The 16,748-nt window shown below is 37.4% G+C and overlaps 2 protein-coding genes, 1 long non-coding RNA gene and 1 other non-coding gene across 5 annotated transcripts; 2 read left to right on the top strand and 2 right to left on the bottom strand.

Moving 5' to 3' along the window:
• Window positions 1–5,152: 5,152 nt before the first annotated feature.
• TRNAV-CAC lies at window positions 5,153–5,226 on the top strand. The gene has a single exon. It is a non-coding gene; the product is annotated as a tRNA-Val (tRNA).
• Window positions 5,227–5,710: 484 nt separating this feature from the next.
• LOC111468642 lies at window positions 5,711–11,175 on the top strand. Of its 2 annotated transcripts, XM_023113923.1 has the most exons (6): window positions 5,711–6,038; window positions 7,017–7,131; window positions 7,334–7,942; window positions 9,033–9,138; window positions 9,654–9,721; window positions 10,926–11,175. In XM_023113923.1, exons 1-5 carry the CDS (start codon window positions 5,956–5,958, stop codon window positions 9,677–9,679), a joined length of 939 nt encoding a protein of 312 aa, XP_022969691.1. In that variant the 5' UTR covers window positions 5,711–5,955; the 3' UTR covers window positions 9,680–9,721; window positions 10,926–11,175. The 2 variants fall into 2 exon arrangements, with proteins under 2 accessions (XP_022969691.1, XP_022969692.1); XM_023113924.1 differs by lacking the exons at window positions 9,654–9,721; window positions 10,926–11,175 and having other exon boundaries at window positions 7,334–7,971.
• Window positions 7,995–15,784, bottom strand: LOC111468646. Its single transcript, XR_002714782.1, has 3 exons — window positions 15,724–15,784; window positions 12,495–12,497; window positions 7,995–8,165 (listed from the first exon to the last, which is right to left on the bottom strand). It is a non-coding gene; the product is annotated as an uncharacterized LOC111468646 (long non-coding RNA).
• Window positions 12,116–13,479, bottom strand: LOC111468643 (DNA repair protein XRCC3 homolog). Its single transcript, XM_023113925.1, has one exon. It carries the CDS (start codon window positions 13,411–13,413, stop codon window positions 12,532–12,534), a length of 882 nt encoding a protein of 293 aa, XP_022969693.1. The 5' UTR covers window positions 13,414–13,479; the 3' UTR covers window positions 12,116–12,531.
• Window positions 15,785–16,748: the final 964 nt, after the last annotated feature.

Genomic DNA, 16,748 nt, shown 5'->3' with positions numbered 1-16,748 from the left:
AAAAAAAAAAAAAAAAAAAACAAATTCAATAAAAAAGAAAAAATGGTAACATATTAACATAATGAATATTCTTATCAAACTAAAACAGCTAATACCATTTCTTGACAATCGGTTAAAGTAGGAAAAATATAAAAATAGATCATGAAATTAAATAAACAATAAAACGATGGTTAAAAATATTGCATATAACAAAAATAGAGAGTACTATAAAAAAATATTTTAATTGAAATATGCTTCTACGTCACTTAGATAAAGTTAGAGAGCCCTAAACTATTAATATATATATATAAATTGTGATGCAATGATGTTGCAACAAATAAATATATTTTTATTTGGCTCGGGTCAACCCGAAGGTTTTATCCCATGAACCCAAAACCGAACCGATTCAGTTTGGGTTTAGAAAAATGAACCCAACCCTACCCGAAATGCGAATCCAACCCAACCTTTATAATTCGAGTTGAGCTAGTCCGAGTTGTCGGGTTCACTATACTAATTATACTTAGATCATATTTGTGTCCTCATTTGTCATTAGCCATGCAATTTGATAGTTGTTTTGAGTAATTTTTAACTAAAAGAACAAAGTTGATAAAAGAAAGAGAATTCAAAAACAAAACTAATATTGTACGAGGATAGGGTCGAGGAAACTAAGGAAAGCATAAGAGAACAGGCTGAACAATGAAGGAAAATGAAGGAAATTCAGCCATGCGCGAGTATGCATGCTCTAAGTTCGTAGTTCCCTACTTTGTTTATTGATGACCTAATTTGCACATGAGAGAAAAGAACCTATATGGATAGAAAGTCTTATATCAAACTCTAAAAAATTCATACTACACCAAATCTCTAATTTAAATTAAGCCTTGGAGTCGTGATAAGTGTCACAACCTCACTGAGAATATAACATAGTAGGCTGTGACTCTCTACATGAGAACAGACAAGGTGGCAATCCTTAAGTGATGCCCATTTGACCACGTGAGGGTCGAAATAGATAAGTGTCATGATGCAATCAAGAAAGATGGTGCATCATCCAACACACCAAGAAAAGTGTACATCAAAGCTAAGTTGAGGCATAAGGAAGGTTGGAGGGAATGATGGCAACATGAGTGTCGAAGACAAGCTCGAAGAGGGTTGGGTAGAGCCCTAGGCCATAACGTCAGAAGTCAGGATTTCAATGAGTTTCGACATGTGGCTTTGAAGTTAAGTCCGTATATATAAAAGATGAAACCTCACCAAATTTGGTGTCAATCGGACACTCCATGGGGACATACGACCACTTGCTAAAATCACATATACTCTAGAACGATCAAATATGCCTTAAAATGTACTATAGTGAGAGGTATGGTGTCAACTCTCTACTGCCCCTAGACCCTGTGGCCTAAGTGATCTGCCTTGTGGCACATATGTGTGTCACAATGTGGACAAGCGTTGTGAGATGGGTTTCAAACAACTTCCTTTGGAATAAAATTTGCGAGGACAATGGTGGATGATATGAATGTGCCGACATTGCACCCTAACCCATGTGTCGGAGGTTGGTATGCACACCCATTTTCTAGTATACTTTTCGTAAATGGCTTTGCATGGACACGGGAGAGTTCATCCCATGATAAAGCCTGGATGGATGTTGCACGGGATGCCCCAACGATATGATTGACACATGGATCGATTTGATAGACATGTCCGAGTAGGCTATAATGGTCGAAGTCGTCCTAAAACTTGGGATGACATCACGATGCATGGGTCATGGTGTAGGAAATCAAGATGATGATCGAGATGCGACATTGCATATGAGGGATCTTGGCCTGTAGTAGAGGTAAAGTTGAGCCGCATGTCTTGACCTAGACTAGAGGCAAGTCGGCGAGAGTCGTAGATGATAGAACATGCACGCATGGGCGACGTGTGTGACCGAACAAGCTTAGATTCTACATGAGTTGTGTTCGGTCGACAAATGAGAATATTGCCTAAGATTCGATAAAGCTACTTAGTCAGGCAAAGGAGAATATTTCCCTTAAAAAATGTCTTAAGCGTGTTAAGATCATGATGTCACACAGTTGAAAAAGTATGACGGTGATAGTTGGTATTAGAGCCACACTTTGTGTGTCTAAATCGATCAAGAAAGTTAGGAAATAAAGTCGATGATTGAATGAAGACTTCACAAGTGTGTCACGAGTGCCAGATTGGGCAGGATGATTGTGAGTCAGATTCGAGAATAGCTTTGTGGGTTGAAGCCAGACTCTTGAGGAAGAGTCTTACCCGTCAGATGCTGGGTGGTGTAGTTGGTAATCACGTTAGAGGTCCCAGTTCGAATCAGACATTTATAAAATTATGTTTTAGGAAGTTAAAAAAGTAGAAGAAGTTTTCCGAATCATTTATAAAAGAATTTGACTTAGGCTACCAAAAAACATATGTTGTCGGTAGAAAAACTTACCTATGATATTTTTGAAATTATTATATACTTTGATATAACAAAAACATATATTGTCGTGTTGAGTAGTTGAAAAGGGAAAAGTTTAAAGTCACGAAAAAGAGACAACTCCCACGTACATGTAATAGGAAAGGATATGCCCGTTTGGCTGAAGAGATGGTAAATATCAACATTGTAGTTTTATTCTACTCTCATGTTATATATGTGAATTTAGTATATTTATTTCATTTTACAGAAGAAAAGTTGTTCGGATCCAACTTCGATCTTAAGGATTATGTTATGGACAAAGGCTCACACAAAGAAGGATAGACAACCGGTGAATTCACAAGTTGCTGAGACACTCGTATTTGATATACTTTCTTGGTAGGAGCACATTGAACAAGCCGAAGTTGAGACAAAAACTTCATCAAATAATATTGTTGATGATGCCTTGAGTAAAGTTCTTGGACCCGATCGTGGGCATGTAAAAGGATTTGGATTTGGAGTGCCTTGTAAGGGAAGAAACGATGGAAATGAAATCAATATTCTCAAGTTTTACGAAGAAATAGGTACATTTTTTTATAAACTTTGAGTTTATTCCATATATATTAATCGAAATTTTCATAAATTGATCTAACCGACGAAGTATACCAAAATCAACAAATATCTATTCAAATTTGACAATACCTTCTCCGACACTAGGTTGATTTTCTAATTTAATGAATAAAATTATTGATTTCATTATTATTAACAAATTCTCCCTGCTTTTATTTTTCTTTTTGTAGAGCATCAATAATAATACTCAAATTAAGTGCAAGTTACTAGATTAACATGACTCAAGAGAGATTGTTGTAGAAGGACGATAGTCTTCTAATGATCTAGCTGCTCTTGTTCATCACATCCCTATTGGACCGCATGCTATTAGAGTATGAGTTGATATACCAAGGAAATGCAATGCCTATTTGTGGCGGCCTACATCAGAAATGACATGTATTGAAGAAGTTGTGGGTAATACAGTTGCTTGGCCATCGGACAAAGTGATTATCGGTATGTAATTTTTAACATAATTATAAATAATTCATTAAATATAGCATAAAATTGAAACTATAAATAATATATTATGGCATATTTTAACTATAAATTGCTATAAAACGTTTTCATGACAACTGATATAAGCTATAGATTCATACTCTATTATATAGCTATAAAAAAGTGCTATAAAAAGTTTTGGACTTTTAATAATATGGGCTGTCACGACGTATGAAAAACACTATAAAAAGTCAACGATAACATTTTTCAAAAGTTATCGTACTTATTGTTTGTTGTAGTGACTTTTTCCTTAACAACATTTTCACTATTGATTTGAGTTCAAATCGTTATTTTGGAGTCTCACCTTGCTTGGGTGGTGTAGTTGATTATCATGTTAGTCTAACACACTAGAGGTCCCCAATTTGAAACTAGGCTCAAACATTTTTAAAATTATGTTTTTACTTGATTCGAGTTCAAATCGTTATTTTGGAATCTCATCTTGTCTGGGTGGTGTAGTTAGTTATCACGTTAGTTTCACATACTACGAGGTCCCAGTTCGGACTTGGGCTTAGATATTTTTAAAATTATGTTTTTATTTTTTCCTTAACAACCGGTCGTTATTTTGGAATCTCACCTTGTTTGGTTGGTGTAGTTAGTTATCACGCTAGTTTAAAATACTACGAGGTCCCCAGCCTGAACTTGGGCTTAGCCATTTTTAAAATTGTGTTTTTACTTTTTCCTTAACAACCGGTCCCCATTTGAACCTGGGCTCAGACAGTTTTTAAATTATGGTTTTACTTTTTCCTTAACAACAATTTCAGTGTTGATTCGAGTTCAAATCGTTATTTTGGAGTCTCACCTTGTCTGGGTGGTGTAGTTAGTTATCACGCTAGTCTCACACACTAGAGGACTCACTTTGAACCTGGGCTTAGACATTTTTAAAATTATGTTTTTACTTTTTCTTTAACAACATTTTCAGTGTTGATTCGAGTTCAAATCGTTATTTTGAAATCTTATCTTGTCTGGGTGTCTAGGTAGTGTAGTTGGTTATCACATTAGTCTCACACACTAGAGGTCTCTAGTTTGAACCTAGGCTCGGACATTTTTAAAATTATGGTTTTACTTTTTTCTTAACAACATTTTCACAGTTGATTTGAGTTCAAATCGTTATTTTAGATTCTCACCTTGTCTGGGTGGTGTAGTTGATTATCACGCTAGTCTCACACACTAGAGGCGAACCTGGGCTCAGACATTTACATAATTAATTTAGATTCTCCTCTTGTCTCGGTGTTGAAGTTGGTTATCACACTAGTCTCACACAATGTTTTTACTTTTTTCTGAACAAAGATTTCACCGTTGATTCGAGTTCAAATTGTTATTTTGGTTTCTCAACTTTTTTGGGTGGTGTAGTTGGTTATCACGTTAGTCTCACACACTTACAGGTCCCCAGTTCGAACCTCGTTCCTAACGATGATATTTTAGTTTCTCAGTGGTGTAGTTGGTTATCATGCTAGTCTCACACACTAGAGGTAAGTTCGAACTTGGTTTTAAGTTTTCCCAATCATTTATAAAAGACGTTTTTTGTATATGATTGTTGATTCGAGTTCAAAGTATTAATTCAGATTCTCACATTGTAGTCTCACACTAGAGGTCTCGAGTTTTAAGAAGTTTTCCGAAATATGAGTGTTGATTCGAGTTCAAAGCATTAATTTAAACTCTTACCTTGTTTGGGTGGTGTAGTTGGTTATCACGCTAGTCTCACACACTAGAGATCCCCAATTCGAACGTGGGCTTAGACATTTATAAAATTGTGTTTTCAACTTCTTTCTTACAACACTCACCTTAAGAAGTTTTCCAAAATATGAGTATTGATTCGAGTTCATACCATTAATTTCTGACTCTGGGTGGTGTAGTTAGTTATCACGTAAGTCTCACACACTATTACATTTTTCGAGTTCAAAGCATTAATTCATACTCTCATATTTATAAAAAAAATTCTCACTCTAAAAGAAAAGAAGTCGAGCCTCCTCGAAGACATAGACTTAAAAAAGAAAAAGGAGTCGGAGCCTCGATTAAAGGTAGAGATACTTTGTTCGAAGGAAGGTGTTGGATGATAAAAGTTCTAAATAGACTAATTTTGAAATATTATATGAATTAGTAGGAAGGTTTTTGGAGAAGCCCAAATGAAAGCGAGCTTACACGGAGAACAATATCAGAACTATTTGTTTATAAATTTCAGTTCTTTTTATTAATTATTAGCTTTTTTTAGAAAGTGGGGTGGGGAATTGTGCAGGAAAGAATCAACAACGGAGAGAGCTCCATTGTTGTCTCACGTCTGTGTGAGCTTTGGCTCTTTGTATTCGTCTCTGTTCTTGCCTCGCTCAAGCACCGATCAGAGGAATTACTCAACGATCCAACACCTTTTTCTTTTTACTGCTACAGAATTTGATGTTCGGATTTTGATCTTTGAATTTCTACACCTTATTCTTCGTTGTTTCATCATCTTTGCTCTGTTTTTTCTCCCACAAATGTTAGATGCAAATCGCTTCGATTTGTGGAAGAAGGATGGGCTCTTTTCTGCCGCTGAGCAAGTCCAAGAATCCGCCGATACGTACGTTTTTCAATTTTCGTTTGATTTGGGGGTTTTTCCGCCGATGTCTGATTGATTTGTTGTGGAATTTTTTAGGATTCTGGAAATGGTTATGTGAGTTTGGAATTGTCTGTGTATTATATCTTTTTCGGTTGTTTTGTGTTCTTAATTTTAGTTTCTTCTTCTTCTTCCCTCTGTGTTTGTTTTTCAAGAGGATGAAGCTTATGTTCTGTGTTTTTGTTGAGTTTCTACAATAGTGATGGTTCATGATTCTAAATTAATCCAGCAACGAAGTTTTCTTCTCTGTTTGCTGCATTTGGGAAGGTGTCCTATGCTTACTGGGGTTTTGGGGGGAATCTACTGCTTTCTTAATTTGTTCAGCCATTCCTAGGCCATTAAATTTTAGCGCTGTCTGTGAGATCCCACATCAGTTGGAGTGGAGAATGAAGCATCGGTTGGAAGAGAACGAAGTATTCTTTATAATGGTGTGGAAATCTCTCCCTATGAGATAGTGTTTTAAAAACCTTGAGGGGAAGCCCGAAAAGGAAAACTCAAAGAGGACAATATCTGCTAGCGGTGGGCATGTGCTGTTACATATAGTATTAGAGCCAGACACCAAGCAATGTGCCAGCGAGAAGGCTGAGCTCCGAAGGGGGTGGACACGAGGCGGTGTGTCAACAAAGATGTTGGGCCTAAAGGGGTGGATTGGGGGGTCCCACATCGATTGGAGAAGGGAATGAGTACTAGCCAAGAGGCTGGGCTCCGAAGGAGGTGGATTGTGAGAATCCACATCGGTTGAGGAGGAGAATTAAACAATCTTTATAAGGGTGTGGAAACCTCTCCCTAGCAGGTGCATTTTAAAAACCTTGAGGGGAAGTCCGAAAGGGAAAGCCCAAAGAAGACAATATCTGCTAGCGGTGGGCTTGGGTTGTGCCGTTACAAAGACTCTTTATTGCCTCTTTCTCCTGTATTGATGCTCCTATTGGTTTCTTATTTCAGAATGGAGTTTGCATTCAGGACATGGGTAAGAGAGAAACGGGAGTGGCTAAATTCAGATGATTTGGATGAACTCCGTCGGGAGGTACAAACGGCTCTTGGCACAGCCAAATGGCAGGTTGGATACTGAATTGAACTAAACTAATGCATCTGTTCTATCTTTTACTGCCATCATAAACTCTGATAAATCTTCCAAAATCCAATCGGATGGTAATTAGGATTCTTAAAATGATATGCACGAGTCATATTTTCTAGTGAAACAATGGTTATACACCGATTTATAATCATAATTCTGTGTTGTTTTTCCTGTCTTCAATTAGCTGGAAGAGTTTGAGAAAGCTGTCGGAGTTAGCTATCGTTCTAGAAGTGAAGAACATGCGTTGGAACGACATAGAATGTTTATTGCAGCCATTGGAAATCAAATTTCCCATGTTGAAGCTGTTTTAAGAGAATCTTATGACAAAGTTGGCAAGCGGCCTCTTCGATGGGTAAATCTAAATAAAGAAGAATGTAATGATTTGGCTGCATTTCTCTCTGGAATATCCCAAGTACCACATAGTGCGAAAACCGAATCCTCTGTGTGTAGGTCTTCAGCAAAAAGTTATACGTTTGAGACACGTGAACGAGCAACGGAAGAAATTAATCGTACTTCTTCCTGCAGCTCGAGTAATTCCTTTAAAATGAAGGGTGGAAAATTTGCTAATTCTGTAGATATGAAAGAAAGTCTTGGTAGAGTAGATGATGCACTATGCAAAATGGATACAACGACGAAGGCAAGACGAGCAAGCCCACCGACTGCTCCTGACCTGCAAATTGTAATTACGAATGAAAATCATGAAAAAAAACAGTCTGTTACGAGTTTAGAAGTTACAAAAAAAGGAAAATCGGGATCGGTCTTCTTGAAGAGAGGATGTGGAATATTTTCCCAGGTGAGCATTCAGGGAGCTGCTTGAATCTGGTAACGTGGTTCTGTTTGTTTGTTAGTTTTTAAATTTCTTTTCTGATAGGAAACAGAATTTTTAGTTGTTTTTTTTGCTGTTATCTATATAATGAAAGTGATATAGCTATAAGTTATTCTTGCAAGTGTGAGAGATCCCACATCGGTTGAAGAGGAGAACGAAACATTCCTTGTAAGGGTGTGGAAACCTCTCCCTAGGAGACGCGTTTTAAAACCTGGAGGGATGCCCGGAATAGAAAGCCCAAAAAGGACAATATCTGGTATCAGAACCAGGCACCGGGTGGTGTGCCAGCGAGGACGATGGACCCCCAAGGGGGGTGGATTGTGAGATCCCATATCGGTTGGAGAGGAGAACGAAACACTCCTTTATAAGAGTGTGAAAACCTCTCCCTAGCAGATGCGTTTTAAAACTTTGAGGAGAAGCCCAGAAGGGAAAGTCCAAATAGGACAATATTTGTTAACGGTGGGTTTGAGCTGTTACAAATGGTGTTAGAGCTAGGTACCAGGCAGTGTGCCAGCGAGGACGTTGGGCTCCTAAGAGGGGTTGATTGTGAGATCCTAATAAGGGCGTGGAAATCTCTCCCTATCAGACGCGTTTTAAAACCTTAAGGGGAAGCCCGAAAGGGAAAGACCAAATAGGACAATATCCGCTAGCGGTGGGCTTGGGCTGTTACAAATGGTATCAGAGCTAAGCACTAGGCAGTGTGCCAGTGAGGACGTTGGGCCCCTAAGAGGGGTAGATTGTGAGATCCCACATCGGTTGGAGAGGAGAACGGAACATTCCTTATAAGGGTGTGGAAACCTCTCCCTAGTAGATGCGTTTTAAAACCTTGAGGGAAAACCAAAAGGGAAAGCCCAAGTAGGACAATATGTGATAGCGGTGGGCTTGGATGGTTACAAAAAGGTTACCCATACTATTGTATGAAATTATGAGGCATGAACTCATATTCTTCCATTTTTTTTGCATTATGGTTTGAGAATAATATATCCCTTTCCAAATATTCATTGTAATTGTGCACTTATGGGTTCCAAATGAAATGTACCTGTAACTACATTTTCAGCTCTTCGGTTGGAGTCAGCAGCGACACATATACCGACCCTGGCATCTTCAGCTTACATGTTTTATTCCATTTACACTTGCTTTGGTGTTGACTCTATTCTTGATCGGTGAGTTTCTAATTTTCTCGAGGATACGAAGCATTCAAATTTTAGAACGTTACAAAATTTGGATTCAAGTTGAAGTATGTCATTTATACGTAGAGATTGGGTTCGATATCGTTATAAAGATTAACTGATATCTCCAATATCTTTTATAAATTTCCATAAAACAATCAAATCTCAATATGAATACAAATACTAATAACATATTGTAGAAGTAAAAATAACTTAATTATTAGTTCAAATAATTTTTATAAATTTTTTAATTTACCTATATGTTGTGACCAATGTTGATGTATCCGTAAAGTTAAAATTCTAGTTGTTCGAGTGTTTATATCAGTATAATTGTAATTTTGTAAGTATATTAGTTGTGTTGTTCTTCGTTGTCTTCTCTCACATGCTTCGCACTAAAGTTGATATTGATATCGACATCGATCTTTTAATCTTTGGTTATGAGATTTGTATGTACGTAAATGGCTTCGGTTTCCTTGTGCAAATCTTGCTGATGATGGTTTCCCTTGCAGTGCCCATTGTTTTTTACTCAGCTTGAGCTTCTAGTCCATTGTACACGCAACATTTTCGATCGTAACAGGTATACACTTATTTTTGTCTTAGAGCTTAATAAATTCCTCTCCATATTGTAAGTATTGGAATAATTTAAGAGAAATGTTATTGGTATTGTGCTATTGTAGCTGTTATTAGTCACCATCGAATCGTCGTTGAGGAACAAGAACTACGATTGCCCATTTCTTGAATGAGCAATCATCATAGACCACGAAACCTTTTTGATAGCCTTCGACCTGCTACCATGGCAGCCGAGCAAAAATCATGGAATCGAATCGAACAACATCCCTTAGCCTGTTCATAACTTGGAACTCTCTCAATTGGCTGGCCACTTCCTTCTAAACTCTAGCAGATGAGCCTTTTTTCCTACAAATTTTTCTAGGAACAAAGATGGAAAAACCCGCTTTCTTCCCTTCCGAAAACAAGATACATGGCTGGTTCTCCCTCTATTCCTTAATATCTTGTAACAACCCAAGCCCACCGCTAGCAAATGTTGTCTTCTTTGAGCTTTTTCTTCTAGGCTTCCCCTCAAGGTTTTAAACCCAAGCCCACCGCTAGCAAATATTGTCCTCTTTGGGCTTTTTCTTCTAGGCTTCCCCTCACGGTTTTAAAATGCATCTACTAGAGAGAGGTTTTCACACCCTTATAAGAAATGTTTCGTTCTCCTCTCCAACCAATGTGGGATCTCACAATCCACCCCCTTGAGGGCCCAACATCCTCACCGGCACACTGCCCGGTGTTTGACTTTGATACTAATTGTAACCGCCCAAGTCCATCGCTAGCCGATATTGTCCTCTTTGGATTTTCCATTATGTGCTTCCCCTCAAGGTTTTAAAACGCGTCTACTCGAGAGAGGTTTCCACACCCTTGTAAGAAGTGCTTTATTCTCCTCTCCAACCAATGTAAGATCTCACATATCTGATTACTCTAGTGAGTACACAAGAAGAAAGCCTCTACCTTCAAAAGACATTCTACTATCAAAACCCACAATTCACCGACCACCGGCTTCCCCATCACCAACCATTAACCATCTAACAAACCGTCTCTGTTCCAAACACGTGTGCACGTTTGAATCCTTTTCGAGTCCAGACTCATCCATCTGAAAGGAAGTGATCGTTGTTCAACCGTGATTCTTGAATTGATATTCATGATCAATGTATTACTTACATCCATTTTCAACCTCTGAATTGAGCCCATTATGTTTATTTTCATGAACTGGAGCTTCTCTACAGGTGTTGAACAGGCGTTTGGGAAATGATAACATAACACATTCATGTTCTTCTGAGCTCTTCCGTGCCATGCCTAACCTCAAAATTCATGAAAATAAGGTATGTATTCATTATTGTTGTGGCTGTAAAGTGCAAATGTCTGGATGAATTGTTAAATATTACATAGAACTTGCCAATGTAAATAAGGATTCAGGCTTTATGCAATTATTTATTTTGCCACCTCCCTAATACATAAATATGTGTTGATTTTCTCATTGATCTTGTTAGCTGCTGTGGATTAGTTTGGACCCATTTGATAATGTTCTCATTTTTCGTTTGTCGAAGAACTAGCTTATTTGATAGTCTATTCCGTTTGTTGTTTCTTACTTTTTTTAAAACGTTTTGAAAAATAGAGTAAATTTGAGGTGCAGATGAACGATTATTGTCTAATTCCTTATCCTAATAGAGAAACAAGATTGAACGACAATGATAGTGGATTTTAATCACGATCGAAAGGCTTGAAACTACATAAATAATAAAAAAATTTAAGGGAATGAGTTTAAGTCATGACGACCACCTGCATAGGATCAATGTCGCGAGCCATCTTGGTAATTAGTTAATTGTCTCGGGAGAATAGTTAATTACTTACAAGTTGGCATAGTTAAGGAAAGTCGAGTTACAGAACTTTTTTTTTTCTATATGAAAGAAAAAAGTGGTATCATGAGTTAAAAGTAGACAAATTATTCGTGATTTGCATGTAAAAATCATGAAATTGAGCTCATTTCGAACTCTTGAGTCATCATTTTTTTTTTTTTTTTAATTCCTCTATTGTTTTATCATTATTTCCATAAAAATAAGGTCATCAACCTACATTTTCAATTAAGAACTCTTAGTTGAGTTGATGACAAGATCGATTTTGACAAAAAAAAATCATTTTATTTTTCTCTCATCCTCCGCTTTCCATTGTCTTTAGATTCTCACATTTCTTGCTTATAATTGTACTTTCTCTTTTCTTGTGTGAGAATTCCACATTAGTTGGTAAGGAGAACGAAACAGGTGTGGAAACCTTTCCTTAACATGCACGTTTTAAAACTTTGAGGGGATACTCGAAAGGGAAGGCCCAAAGAGGACAATATATGCCAGTGGTGGACTTGGGCCGTTACAAATGGTATCAGAGCCAAACATCAAACGATGTGCCAGTGAGGAGGCTATTCTCGAAGGAGGGTAGGCACGAGGCAGTGTGTCAGTAAGGAAGCTGGGTTCCGAAGGGGGTAGATTTGGTGGGGGGTCCCACATCAATTGGAGAAAGGAACGTGAGTCAGCAAGCGCAGGATCCAAAGGGGTGTGGATTGTGAGAATCTCACATTGGTTGGAGTAAGGGTGTTTTCAAGTGCGAAAACCTTTTCCTAGAACAAAACACCCTTTTTTAGAGCCTAAAAGGAAAAGAACAATATTTGTTCTTTAATAGGCGAGGACCCTTACATTGTCTTAGTACTCTCTCCAACTTACAAATAACAAATAACAAATAGAAAAGAAATCTAAATTTTTATAACTCAATCACTTTACACAATCAAAACATGGATCATACAAAACTAGCTTTCCATCAAGTTGAAAGGAGGAAAGGAAGAGGTCATTGGCTTTCAACTCCCACAACTCCTTGTCTATTGATTACATACTCACAAGATGATTTAGGTAAGTGAGGTGCAAAAACAACATGAAGCCATCTTCTTGTTCTTCTTTGTGCTAATTCACCACCATTCACCACCCCATCACCTTCTCCAACAACTTCCTCATTTCTTGACAAAAACAATCTCGAATTAACACAATTAGCCCAAGTGATCCCTAACGCGGGGCAAACTCGTCGTCCCGATGAACATAGAGACTTCAAATTCCCAATTCTCAATGCACTTATACCATCAGAAGAATCCAACAAATCAACTACCTGATTTGTCAACACCACAGCCAAAGAATACCTCTTAGCCAACAGCTTCAACTTCCCAGAAATCTTGAAGAACAGAGCCGATCTCCGCTTGAGATCAGACGGGGTGTTATCGAAATCGGACCGAAACAATGCTGCGATCGAATCGATCACAATTAGCCTGGTGGGCAAAGGGGAATCACGATTTGCAAGAAAGGATTCTATCTTAGGCATTATGTCGAACAGTTGTTGTGCAGAGTGAACAGGTTCAACAAATATGTGATCGGAGGGATTGGGAAATTGGGGGTATGAAGAGGAAAAGGCTTGGGAGAGTTGTTGAAGGCGGCGGAAGGGGAAAGGGAACTCGGTGTGGATGTAGAGAGAGGAGGCATTGAGGCCGCCGAGGGAAAGGGGGAGCTGCGCGCAGTGGCAGAGTTGGAGACAGAGTTGGGTTTTACCACAGCCGCTCTCGGCGACGATCTCGGTGAGGGAGTTGCAAGCGACGCCGCCGCCGACGGAGCGGTCGATGATCGGACATCCAAAAGTGCACTTTCGAGTGGTTTGAAGGAGATGAAGGAGATTTTCCGGCGTCATTTCAGATTCTGGAAAGGGCGAGAGGGCGGAGCTCGGGTTTGGTTTGAATTTCGGGTTCCCTCCATTTCATAATGATATATTTTTGTTTTTGTTTCAATTTATAACTTTCTTTTTTTAGCGCCAATTTATTTTGTCATAATATAATAAAAATATTTGGGATTAGATAGGTGACCATTTTCTTTAGGAGTAGCGTTGGCGTGTTGATTATGCCATCTCTATTGCATATCCTAACAAGAGTCCTTACGTATATCTCGCTTTTTTTTATGTGGTCATGTCTAACTGGGCCTTGTTCTCTCCTCTTACACCACAATTTTACAAAATTGTATTGATACTTAGAATCTAATCATGTTCGGAAAGAATATTTGTGAAAGCATGTTGTTTTGTATTTTGTATTTTGATGATATTTTAATTTATCCCAAAACTTTGCTGCTTTGCTTGAATATGTGGAGTATGTTAAGTCAGTTTTGATTATATTTAGGAAAGAGAAACTTTATGCTAATTTTAATAAGTGTAAATTAACTTTCTTGATTTCAAAGTTGGTAAAAATGGAGTAGAGTAGATGAAGAGAAAATTAAAAGCAATTAGGGATGGGCCAACACCGAAAAATGTGAAATTCGAAGTTTTCATAGGTTAGTAGATTTATAAAATATTTTAGATCATAGCTGCACGATTGAATGATTTAATGAAAAAGAATGTTGTTAAAATATACGAAAATATAAGAGAATGCATTCAAATAGGTGTTGTTTTGATGCAAGATGGAAAGCCTTTAAATGTATTTTAGTGAAAAATTAAATGGAGCAGCATGAACTACCATGCCTATGATAAAAATTTGTTTGCTTCAATTTGTACATTCAGGCGTGGTAACACTACTTGTGGTCGAGAGAGTTTGTGACATACTCTAATCATGAATGCTTGAAGTATCTTAAATGTCAAAACAAACTGAATCGTAGGCATGCAAAGTGGGTGAAGTTTATTGATACATTTTCGTATGTCAGTAAGGATAATATGGTAGCTGATGCATTATAAAAAAAAGTACAATCTCTTTACTTCTCCTACGGTCAAAATTATTGGATTTTAGTATATTAAAGAGTTATACAAATATGACTACGAAAAAAGTTGTGGATGACTATTATGTGTTTCATGAATTTCTATTTAAGAAAAGTAAGTTTTATGTTCCTAAATGCTCTCTAGGAGATTTATTTGTAAAAGAAGTACATGGAGGTGATGTAATGGGACTTTTTAGGATTAATAAAACTTATAATATGTTGGATGAACAGTTCTTTTGGTTGAAGATGAAGTACGATGTTCATAAGTTTTGTAGTCAATGTTTTAAAGGTAAAAAAGCTAAGTTTAGATCACAACCAAATGGATTGTATACTCATTTGAATGTACCTAATGACAAATTTAGTAAAATGACTTATTTTATTGCAGGTAACAAACCTAAGGAAGGAAAACATGTGGTTAGCATATTCTTGAGGAATACAGTAAGATTTAAAATTTTAAGCCACTTTTGGAAAGTATTATGGATAAATTGGGTACAGATTCTTGTTCTTAACTACATGTCATCCTCAAATTGATTGGGGGAACCGATCCTCAATATTGGGAGCATTGCATACGGCTATTATTTCTAAGAATATCAGTCTTGGGACGAATATTCATCATTTGTAGACTTTGCATATAATAGAGCAATTCATAGTACTACTCATCATTCCCGTTTTAAAGTTATTTATGGATTTAATCCACCTACTCGTGATTCATTGTTCTCCTTTTGCATATAATAGAGTAATTCATACTAAATTCTTTTACTGGACATTTGAAGAGTTGGAGGTTTCTTGTGGAGAGACCATAAATTCTGACAAACTAGTTAGTAAAAAGCAAATTCTTTTGAAGTCTCACGTTGAAACTTTCATCCTTAGAATTTTGAGCATTATCTTTGTCATTGGTAAATTTTCAAGTAATTCTTGTGGTAGATTGCATCCGAGCGGTTAAATCAAGTTCTATTCTAGAGTGACATCACCTAGTGAAGCTTAAGGAATATGAAAGCGATCCTTGTGTAGTAGATTATGTGTGCTTGAAAGTGATGTACATGAAACTATGTGTATTTAAGTGAAGTGATGCACATAAAAAAAGAAAAGAAAATGAGTAAAATCCAATTTTAGGCTTTAGATCCCATCATAGTCATGTAAATTCAAGGATTCACAATATTTGCTATGGAGGCCATAGGATAGTCACCGGTGGAGTTTTAGTGTGATGTCCTACATTAGTTGGAGAGGAGAACAAAACACTAACGGTGTGGAAACCTTCCCTCACCAGACACGTTTTAAAGCCTTGAGTGGAAGCCCAGAAAGAAATGCCCAAATAGGACAATATCTACTAGTAGCTAGTGGAAGGCTTGGATCGATATAAATGGGATAAGAGCTAGACACCGAACGATGTATCAACCTTCTCATTGTTCCTCGAAGGGGGATAGACATGAGGCAGTATGTCAATAAGGACGCTACGCCCTGAAGAACGGGGCTTTGTGATTTGAGAAAAAGACTATTTTACCCCTCGAAATAGTTTATGTATGGATGAAAAATGGCCACCCAAAAGAACCTCCACCACAAAGTGAATAGCCATTTGTCTTTTGTTATGTATTAAAAATAAAAATGGGGAAAAGTTGAATTAATAACTTTAGAAGGACCACAACTTTAATTATCTCTAGGGCTTCAATAATTGATTTAATTGGACACTCGGAGGTGTCAAAGCCCAGCATTTCTTTGAGATATAGTCACGCTATTTACTCGTCGCTTTTAAAAGTGAAAAATGACTTTTTTTTTTTCATGTTTTTAGTACAACAGCTTATCGTTTGTTACTAGCTAGCTAGGTTCGATTGATTAAAGAACCACTTTCTCAAATTCAATGACATTGAAATAAATTTGTACGACTCATGCTCAAAATTCGGAATTCAAATTTGATACTTGATGGCTGGCTGGCCCTAGCATTTTCCTGAAACATAGTCACGTTACGTACTCCCGCTTCTAAGAGTGAAAAAGTCAAAAATTCAAATTTGACTGTTGACCCTTGCATTTTCCTGAGACATGGTCACGTTACTTACTTCTCGTTTCTAGAGTCAAGACTACTCCCACAGACCAACACGAGTCCTTCCAGGAGGTCACCTAACATAAAATTGTTCCGAGCTAAGCATACTTAAATATGAAGTTCGATTGAGCCACCGAAAAGGAAAATGCAACTTGTTTCAACTCTTTCAAGTTTTTCTTAGTCATCATGTTCTCAGGATCACTCTTATTCGGATGTCGTTTTCAATTAATTCATGTACCTCCCATTTACTCTGG

Source organism: Cucurbita maxima, unplaced genomic scaffold, assembly GCF_002738345.1.
Source record: "Cucurbita maxima cultivar Rimu unplaced genomic scaffold, Cmax_1.0 Cma_Scf00037, whole genome shotgun sequence".
NCBI lineage: Eukaryota > Viridiplantae > Streptophyta > Magnoliopsida > Cucurbitales > Cucurbitaceae > Cucurbita > Cucurbita maxima.
The sequence above is the reverse complement of the archived record's forward strand: the minus strand, read 5'-3'. Positions and strand labels throughout refer to the sequence as shown.